At 28.6% G+C, this 10,845-nt stretch overlaps 1 protein-coding gene across 1 annotated transcript in view; it reads left to right on the top strand.

Annotated features, from left to right (window-relative positions):
- LOC122717280 overlaps positions 1 to 10,544 on the top strand; it is a 35,043-nt gene extending 24,499 nt beyond the window's left edge. Inside the window, exons 8-11 of the mRNA XM_043941204.1 lie at positions 3,953 to 4,131; positions 4,403 to 4,622; positions 6,074 to 6,188; positions 8,515 to 10,544. Of these exons, the coding sequence (XP_043797139.1) occupies positions 3,953 to 4,131; positions 4,403 to 4,622; positions 6,074 to 6,188; positions 8,515 to 8,566 (566 nt within the window). The 3' untranslated portion in view covers positions 8,567 to 10,544. The remainder of the gene's footprint in view (positions 1 to 3,952; positions 4,132 to 4,402; positions 4,623 to 6,073; positions 6,189 to 8,514) is intronic.
- The last annotated feature ends 301 nt before the right edge of the window (positions 10,545 to 10,845 follow it).

Here is a 10,845-nt window from a genome sequence, read left to right as displayed (position 1 = left end):
TTTTTTTTTTTTTTTTTTTTTTTTTCTCTTTAAGTAATTTAGAAAGATTCGAACGATTATCTGTAATGGATTAAACCACGCGATAAGAGAACAATCGTGTGAATCGCGATTGAAAAATGTAATGTGAACGCGTTTCGTTTATTATTATCGCAATAAAATATCCTATGCGTACGTATTTTTCTAATTGTTATTTCTTAACTTAAATGTAATTTAAGTTTTAAAGTTTTTACGTTTAAGCAAAAAAAAAAAAAAAAAAAAAAAAAAGAAAAAAAAACGTGTAAAACATTTTATATTTTACATGAGTAATTATTGTGAACGATAAATAATTAATCGATGATCTTCGAAACGATTTTAAACGTAGAAAAAGAAAAGAAAAAAACTACATTTTTTGGACGTCGATTTCATTCGTCCAAAGTGTAAGGATTAATTATTTATTGTAAAAGAAAATACATAGACGTGGATTAAGTGGAAACGATTTTAATCACAAATAGTTTTTAAAGTTGATCGATAAAGTTCCTTTCCCGTATATAATTGTCCGTGCGATTAACTAATTAATTAATTAATTAATTAATTAATTAATTAATTGTCTCTTCAAGTTTGTTTATCGATCGAGCAAAAGAATTATCGCGATACTTAAATAAAAAATATATATATATATATATCTGATGATAAATGATATTCGAAAGGAATTTTATAAACGTTTATCAACATATTTTTTTTTTGTAAAAAATTTTTGTTGAACGCGTGATTAATAATTGTAAATTGTTCAAATCTCTCGCCTTATTTTTATGTTCCTATTTTATTTAATTGTTTCGCATTTTTTTTTTAATCCAACTTGTGTAAAAAAAAAATGAGTGTAAATATTTAAGGAAATATTTGTTTTTCCTTTTTTTTTTTTTAATTTTACGACTGATTATTATTGATTTATCGATAATTATTATTATTATTATTATTATTTTCTTTTTATTTTTAATAACATATATATATATATATATATGTATATATATATGTGTGTATATATATATGTGTGTGTGTGAATATTTGTTGGATGATTCTTTCTTGCGAGTAATATTTTTCTAATTTATCGATATATCGATTTAGATTATATTATATTATTACGATATTAACATACGTATGTAATCAAGATATTAGAAAAATGTCTTTAAATTGAAGGAGAAAGGATTGAAGAAAGAACGGGTGTTTTCATGTTTGGGACACATTTTTCTGATATCTTCGATCGGATACATTCGATGCTGTTCACAATGATACAACATGTTCCTTAAAGTACACTTTTTATTATCGCTCTATCTCTTTTGTATCTTTAATTCGATCTATTATAACATCATATAACATTATGCGATACATTTTTTACGATATTAAATGTAAAAAGAGTAATATTTAAAATTATATATTTGATCATCAAAATATATTATATCAAACTATTATATCATGGAGGAATTGAATTCTAGAAATAATTACATTTTTAACGCGTCATCGTTTCGAGACCGCCATTTTATTTTATCGCCTAAATCTATCGGTTAAATGTTAATGATTATCGTGAAGATTATATTAAAAAAAAAAACCTGTTTTTTCGAGGATTTACATTTTTCTCGATTTCTCTCTCTCTCTCTCTCTCTCTCTCTCTCTCTCTCTCTCTCTCTCTCTCTCTCTCTCTCTCTTTCTCCAAATTACAAATAATTGCGCATGAAGCATCATCCAACAATTAATTAACAAAGTTATCGTTCTATTATTCGCGCGGCAATATTATATTCGTGCTTGAATTTTCATTTCGAATTTAAAAAAAAAAAAAGACGAACGTAAACAAGACTCGTANAAAAAAAAAAAAAAAAAAACAAAAGAAAGAAAAAACACTTTTCTCGACGAAAGAAAGAATTTCTTTTTTTTCTCAAAGAATCGAAACGATAGATGATATTTAATACGGATAATAATATAAGGTATGAACCATTGAGATTGAAAATATCGATACGGATATCGCGGACAATTTTCTCATGGTTTGAAAAATCATGATGCGTTCTATTTGTATCGGTGTTTTAATCCACCGGTTGATTATAATCTTTCGATTATCAGCGCGAAGATATCGGTGAATAAAGGATATTCAAATTTGTACGACACCTTCGTTATTAATTATTTTACGCTTTCTTGTTTTTAATTCTGTTTATTTGCCAAAGAAAAGCTTCGATTAAAAAAATTTAAATTAAAGAGAAATACGAGAAATCGTATTACAAATCGTAAATATAAATTACGTACGTTTTAATTTTAATTTCGATGATTGAATTACATTTTCGCCTAAAAAAAAAAAAAAAAAAGAAAAAAAAATGTCAAGAATTATGTTATATTCATACAGAGTTATTTATATAAACGTTTCACGTTTTTCTCGAATTTAAACTCGAATATTGTTCACTCACTTGTTTTTCATTATCATTTTGAAAATTATTTTTAATTTTTAAAAAACAACGATGAATTGAAATTTTTTTAAAACGGATAAAAAAGATCGATATAAAAATATATTTTAGTTTTATCAATTTTATTTTATCTCCTTTCGAATAATTGTATATATATATATACGTACATAAGTGATAAGATCGTTTTAAGTTTCTTTAAATGAAACCTCTCTTAAAGGTGAATACACGCCTTTTCGCGCGCGTGTGTGTGTGTGTGTAATCGAGCAATTTCGTTTCGAACGTAACGACATAATAATTATACGACTTTTAATATTTGCTACAATCTATAACAATTACGGCATACAGTTTAACCACTTGCTCACTTCCAATTAATACTTTTTACGAAACAAAATAACAAAATAAGTTTCAAATTCAATTATTAATTTTAAGTTTGGAAGGATGAAATGTAAGAAGGAACGATCTCATTGTGTGAAAATAATTTATAACATCACGACAAGTATTTCTTATAAATAAATCAGTTTATATAAATTACATTTTTACAAAAAATTGCCTTTCAAAGTAAATAACTTTTAACGACGAATGTGTGTAGTATAAATATGTTCAACTTGGGTTGATGAAAAAAACAAAAACAAAAAAAAAAGGAAGATGGCGTTACCGTAAACGTAAGATATATCTTTGTCGAGAAATCTGTAATTTATCAACGATCGATTAGTCGATTGAACGCGAAGGATATCGAAATTGGATATTAGAAGCGAAGGAAGGTTATTTTCAAATGATAATTACAAAGGAATATTTTTTTTCCCACTCTGCTCTACTCTTCATTTCTCTTTCTCTCTGTCTTCTTTTTGCTCTTTAATTAAGAAAGAATCACTTTCTGATTGGAATTTGTCTCCTTTTTGCAATTAAAAAAAATTATTCTCTTTGTTTGTTTAAACATAAATTCGAAGGTATCATTTTCACGAATGATCTCTTTATACAAATATATCTCTCAATTATTTTTTATTTATTCCGGCTTTTTTTTTTTTTTTTGAATTTATCATCATAAAATAAACATTTTTCCAGTTACTTTTGTACAAAGGATAAAGATGGAATGAAACATATCATAGTTGTTTATAACTGTTTCCTCCAGTAATACATTTATCTCGAAACTTTTGGTCCAAGCTTTAATTGGATTTGCATTTCGAGATTGAAACTTACCGATCTAACGAAGTATTGTTTTCCGTTTCCATTTGGTGTAAACATGATTTCGATATTTAAAGTTTATGTACACGTGTAATGTGCTTAAACTAGTTCTCAAACTTTTTGCACTTGTGAAACCAGATCCACATCCCGTGTATTTATTTTTACGAGCAACATACATCGAAAAATTGATATCATTTGTTTCTCGAATGTACGAAAATACTTGGTACAAAGTTTTTTTTTTTTTTTTTTCGTTCAAAAAAATATATTTAAACGAATGGAAAATGATAGAAATACGTTGGTAAAGAAGAGAAGCGGAACGAGTATATGTGTGAAAAATGCTTATTCAGGTCGAAGAGTACGCCGCGGCAGGCCGCGGCTTGGAACGAGAGGTGGAAAGCATGGATCCCCATCCGTGCAAGGTAATTCGCCATCGAGGAGCGAATGGTTACCCTTGGACATGAGAACTACTCCTCCTGCTGCGATGCCTGCTTTTCGTGGTTTCGAGGAATCCTCTTCCGATGGCGTGGTAAATTTCCAAATCTATACATACATCTTGCCATATTTTCTTTTCATATTCACTTTTTAACCTCTACAAAATCTTAAATGAACTAATTTGGATCTTATACTCCCCTCTCTCTTCTTCCCTCGGTATTGATCTTATAGCTGCTTTAATTTTTGACAGCTGTAAGATCAATACCAAGAACAATGTGTTGTTCGATATTTTGTACGATAAATATTTCGATTTTAAAAAATTCTGCAATCCGTGATAAAACGTATCGTGTGTTATTTATCGATAGGTGCACCTGGGAGAGGGAATAGCAATTTGTGAGGAACAACTAAGGGCTGTGAAATGGAGCGATTACAGGAAATTGACACGTGGCCTGGCTGCAATTTTGTTCAGCCCTACCGAATTGGCCACTTGCTCGGTAACGGGGCAACGATGGAGTCGAGCTGGGACTGCCACTGAGAGACCGGTGAAACCTGCCTTGGATAAAGCCAAAGTCCAGGCTATTATATGTAAGTAATTTTTAATGTTTAGTTTCTAAGCCGCGTTATTTATTAGAACAAATATTGGGATAATAAATTTATGAACTTTTTTTACGAAAAAATACGTTTAAAGTTATGAAATTGCACGAGTTTATTTATACCTCTATTTTTATATTTCTGAAAGTGAATACTCGTGCGATATATAACGATAAAAGAAGGAAGGAAGGAAGGAATAAAGTTTCTGAGAGAGAAAACAGAAATAAAAAAAAGTAACAGGTTTTATTTTTTTGCGGATCGGTATTTTGTTCCACAAAATAATAAATCGACATTGATGGAACGTGACTAACGATGAATAGGTTAAGAATTTTTTTTCGAGTCACGCTCGAGTTGCTTTGTTATGCAAAGACACGAAGTTACGAGATTCAAATCGAGTTTTATTTTTTTTTCAAGTAAAACTAATTAAACATGTAGCAGTCTTACAGGCATCTTTGTGAATAGTTGACGGAATTAATGCGTTTCTTTATCGATGTACCGTGATATTCGCGCGTATTTAAGTTAGAGAGAAATAAATGTTTTGTTATAATGTCGTGTAGGTGTCAGCACTTGTAAGAGAATTTAGCTTTAAAAATTTATCAAGGAAATATATTATATTCTTTTTTGATTTCTTCGTAATAATTAATCCGTAATAAATTTTTGCGAATTTTAAATGAAAATTGTTTGAAAGAAAAAAGAAAAATACTTTTGGTAAAAATATACCAATTTTGGAAAAATTTCACGGAACAATCGAATATGAATGAATATGAAACGATGCATGGGAAAGGAACGCAGAATACGTAAATGTATGAAGAAATGTGGTAAACGCAGGATATCCGAGAATAGAGCGGTGACTACTCTTCGACGATGTCTAAACATTTACTCGGATTGAAAATAGGTCGTTCGAGAATTGGAATTTCACTTTATAAAATTTCGCCTCTTAGCAAAATCTAGTTCCTCGTTCTATTTTTTTTCAAATCGCGAGAAATGTCGAAATATACGAAAAAAAAAAGATATTAAATCTATTCGTTTATAAATATTAGTGCTAAAACGTTCGCGTTTATTTTTCTATTTTATTTTTCAAACAGATAAAATGACGATAAAATTTGATATAACGTTGAATTGGTTTTCTTTAATTTTTCATCTTTTAAAATTTTCCTATCTTTTTATTTTTACTTTTTTTTTTTTTTTTTTTTTTCATTTCAATATATATTTCAAATGTGAAAAATGATAAAAAGATTTAAGTAACGTGAAAAGAAATGTAGAGTTCAAAGAAAGTATTAAACGTTATATAAGTAGTAATACGTATAATTTGATGCAATAAAGATAAGAGTATAAAAAAAATATAAAAACTGGATAGAGTAGTAATAGCGACTGAAAACGTTGAAAGTGATATTTAATTTAGCACATCTGGTGAAAGTACATTTTTTTTTATTGAAATTTTAAAGCTTACGTGACATCGAGATTTCCCACAGTCGATGTAAGCAGTGTGAAACAAGTGTTGGCTTACAAATGCAAGGAGAACTCGACAGCGCTCAAGATGAAATCTATTAGATACATTTGGTAAGTCTAATTCAATTGTTCATTTATATTCTTTTCTTATTTTATATTTTTTCTCAAACGGAAGATGAGACTTTCATCAAATTTACGAGAACTCGTTCGATTTCTTTCCATTTAATCCATCTAATCGATTTAAATTACAACAATAAAAGTAAAAATATATATATTTCCTTTTTCTCTTTGTTCTCGTAAAAGACTTATTTTTATTATGTTGAAATAATATGATTAAAATATCATGGTTTTCTTTTCCTTTCCATTTTGAGGAATACATTTTTTTACTTATTATTTTTGCTAACGTACGCGCGTACGTTGATCAAAGAAATATTTGATTTTCAGTTATTTTTACTCATTAATCGACATATCGATTGAATGGTTGTAATAGTCATTCGCGGTGAAAAACTGCGACAGGGAAAATGGCGCGTTTGCATTTAAAAGTGGTATCTAAATTATTTACGATGTTTGACGTCCCGATAAATGAAAATGTAAATCGGCCGCTCTTTTTCCAGGTAGTCAATCTTCTTGCATATTTGCATGAAATTGCATTCTTTTTAGTCGCGTTTGGTCTATTTAAAATTCTAAATTAAAGAAATTCTTTCTATTATTAAAATGCACACCCTCCGTCAATTATTAGTTCAAATCAAATAAATTTCATAAAATCATATATTTTTTTTTTTTAATTTTCGAGTGTATTCATTGAACAGAATACACAATTGTGGTCTGATGATTTTCAAAAAAAAAAAGGCAAGTATAATTTCGAGCAATGTCATCAATTGAAAAATTGTTAAATACACGTCGATTCAATTGCAACGGAAAACGAAATATTTTCTTTATTCCTTATTCGTTATTGCGTGTAAACATTTCTTATTCGTCGCACATTTGTTTTAAATTAATTTATCATTTCAATAACTACACTTGATAATTTTTTTGGGAAAAAAGTTGCAGTCGAATTCGACGAAATTTTGTATTAAGAAATTTCGAAAATTAATTTAATAAAAATCCAAAATCCAACAATTTTAACCGCGATAAAAAATATGAATCTTTGAAAGGAGTCAATTTAATTAGATGTTAATTATATTATGGAAGTGTATATATATATACGTGCATGTATATTGGATAAAAATTTTATACGTAAAAATGGGAATAAATATTTCGAAGAAGCAACTTTTCGTACGCACCTAAATATTTCTGTTCACTGTAAAAGTCTCGCAGGACGGCACTGGAATAAGAGGGATCCTACCGCCTTTATCCCCACTTTAGACGCTTTGTTGATAAACCTGACACCACACGCTACATATACATAATGGAATAATACATATAGTATATATAATAGAAAAGCTATAATTGTAGAATTATTATCTTAACTATTCGAATATAAAATAACATTTATAAATCAAACGTTACAAACTATAATTTACATATATGAGGAATAAAAAAATTTTTATATTATATCGATACATTAGAATATTCTGAATTTTATGGCTATGTTAATGCCAATCGAAGTTAAGATACAGATCGTTGATTTGAATTGATGTATATGACAAATATCATGGTAGAAAGAAAAATACGTGTGAAAATAGGCGTTTCTTTCCAAATTAACCAATCAAATCCTGCATTCTTTCCGCGAGACTTTTTTTCCAACAGTGAATAATATTTTTGTTCACTGCTGAAAAGAAGTCTCGCAGGACGGTATTGGGTCAAGAGAAGTCCTTCTCTTGGACCGTCTATCCCCACTTTAGACGCTTTGTTGACAAACCTGACACCACACGCTACGTAATAATAGATAAGTTATAATCTGAACGTTCAAAATCGTAAAAATTATGAAATTATTTAATTATGAAATTATCATTTATGAAATTACATTAGAATAATTATCTAAGACTGGAAACTGAAATATTTTCGAAACTATTAATTATTTCGATATAATAATAATATATTTATAATATATCTAGCTTATTCATATATATATATATATACAATTATTATCTTAACTATTCGAATGTGAAATTATATTTACAAATTAATCAAATTGCATCAAAGTTTAAATACAGATCATTGATTTGGATCAGTATATGTGACGACAAATATCATGGTATGAATGGTAGAAAAATGCGTGTGAAAATAGGCGTTTCCTTCCAAATTAACCCAAATCAATGCATTCCTTCCTCGAGACTTCTTTCCACCAGTGAACACATGGAATCTAATAACATATTCATGAAATATAAAATTTTTATCAGATACATTCGTATAAATATATAAATAGGGGATAAAGAAGGAAGGAAAGGAAAGGAAAAGAAGAAGTCTGGAAGGGTTGATAATACTCTGTTCGCAGTGAGAGACAGGAAACGGAAAGATCACCAAGAGCGAATCCCGAGGATAAGTGAGAGGTGATAGGGGCGCGTTGAACGAGAGCGGCCATATCCGAACAACTTCTCATCGTTCAATTCAACTTCGAGCTCTTTTTGCGATTTGCCACTGCTAATCTTCTTGCTTCGTCCTCTCTCGGCTTCGTCGAACCTTCGAATTATTACTCCCATTCGATTGGCTCGATCCTCTCCCCCCCCCCCAATTTTCTTTAATTCGATCGTTTAACTCGCGATAACACGCAACCAATTCAATTGGATCAGAATGGATTTATTCTCCGTTCTGTGTCGTATAGAAGCTTAAAAAAATAAAAAAGAAAAAAAAATAAGAAATTTCAAGGGATCAATGGATAAAAAGTCGAATTACTTCTGAGAGATGAATTCTAGCTCAGGGCTGGAATTACTTTCGAGGTTGTTGTAAACAGCTTATATAAGATCAATTCGGTTAATACTTGAAAAAAATTTCAAACGAGTATAGTCGAGTAATTTAGACGAAAAATTTAGATATCTTCGAGGAATTGAGAAAGAACGTCTCTTATACACGTTATTTTTTCTAGCAACGTGACTTTTGAAATTCCCGTCATTTTCCAGACATTCGAATCGCGTTAAGATTAATCATTATCCGTAAGAATCGATTGAAAAAGAAAGGAAAAGGAAAGGAAAAAAAAAAAAAAAACGAATCGAAAATTTTTCTAAATTCGAAACAAGAGACGGAAAAATTAAAAGTGTCTAACTATCCTCGTTAAAATAACCGAGCCTTACATTTATCGATTAAAACGATTTCCATTTTTTCCATGTGCGTGCGTATAAGAATACGAGTCGTCGAATAACACGGATATAAAATGTAAATAATTAAAAAACACAAACAATTTTCGAAAGGAGGAATGGACGCGGCCTATTTGGTTAGAAAAATCATCTTCTTCGAGATAAGAATTAAGCAAAAAAGGAAAAAAAAAATATATATATATATTTAATATATATATATATATATATATAAATGAAAAAAGAGAAAAAATATGTCAATCTTAACGAATGGAAGGAATCGTAATCAAGTACGCGACTTATATATAGGAAAAATAATTAGAAGGGAGAAGAAGAAGGAAGATTTCGTTGGTAATAAAAGAAAAAACAGAAAAGAAAAAAAAGAAAAAAAACGTATACCGTTTGTTATTAACAAAAGATAGTTTTGTTTATAAATTTTTTGCAAGCGATTTATAGTGCTTGTAAAAAATCCCCTTAGGAAAGCATTAAATCGATTATAGAACGATGAAGATACGATTCGATTCGATGCCTGTATAAACTCTTAGTTAACTTTCTTTCTAGAACGGATGAAATTTATGTTTTTTTCTTTCTAATTAGATATTAACATAACAGGAAGAGGAAAAATTAATTGCTTAACGTGTCTCGGTAAGAGATCGAGAGAACATGTACGATTCGTCGTCGATATGATATAAATATATCTATATTTTTATTACGTTTTATTACTTTACATTTTACCGACGGTAAACACCGCGGGAAACATAATTACCGACTGTTTTTTATCCGAATAACATTTTTACTTAATTCAATCAATTTTTTTTTCTTTTTTATCATTTTTTGTTTTCTCTCTTCAAATTTGAAAAAGAGTTATAACGTTTTAGCAAATTGTATCTTTTCCTTCTTCCGTACGTTATGGATAAACGTACCAAGGGTAATTGTAACGAGAAGAATTTTTTTTTCGTCAAATTTTATTACATACAATTTTCCATCTGTGTAATTGAATAATAAAAAAAAGAATTAAGAAATAAGGAATGAGAGGGAGAGAGAGAGAGAGAAAGAAAGAGAGAAAGAACAACTACCCGGAATATAAGGGTAGTAATTTTCGTACATAGGAAAGCGCCTAATATTTAAAAATGAGTAAAATAGATAAATGAACGGGGAAAAAAAGTTAAAGAAATGAAAAATATATATATATAAATATAAATAAAAAAAATAAATAAATAAATTCATATTTGCGTATGTAGGTGTATATACAAATAATGTATATTCAGATTCATACGCATTTATATAATTATATTGAATTATTATTAACGAAAAAAATAGATGAGAACTTATATATTATTTGTTGGGAGAACATATATTATACGATATTTAATATATTTAGGATATTTATTTGTTGATTTGGTGATATAAAAAAAAATATATATATATATATAAAACATAGATTAAAAAAAAAAATATATATATATATACATAAATAGTTAAATAATTTTTACAAGGCCTATGAAAAACAATCGAAACATGGTATTTCAAGGGGGAAA

The sequence above is a fragment of the Apis laboriosa genome, unplaced genomic scaffold (assembly GCF_014066325.1).
Source record: "Apis laboriosa isolate Shangri-la unplaced genomic scaffold, ASM1406632v1 scaffold4_cov146, whole genome shotgun sequence".
NCBI classification, from domain to species: Eukaryota; Metazoa; Arthropoda; class Insecta; order Hymenoptera; family Apidae; genus Apis; species Apis laboriosa.
This window is presented reverse-complemented; position numbering and strand designations above follow the sequence as displayed.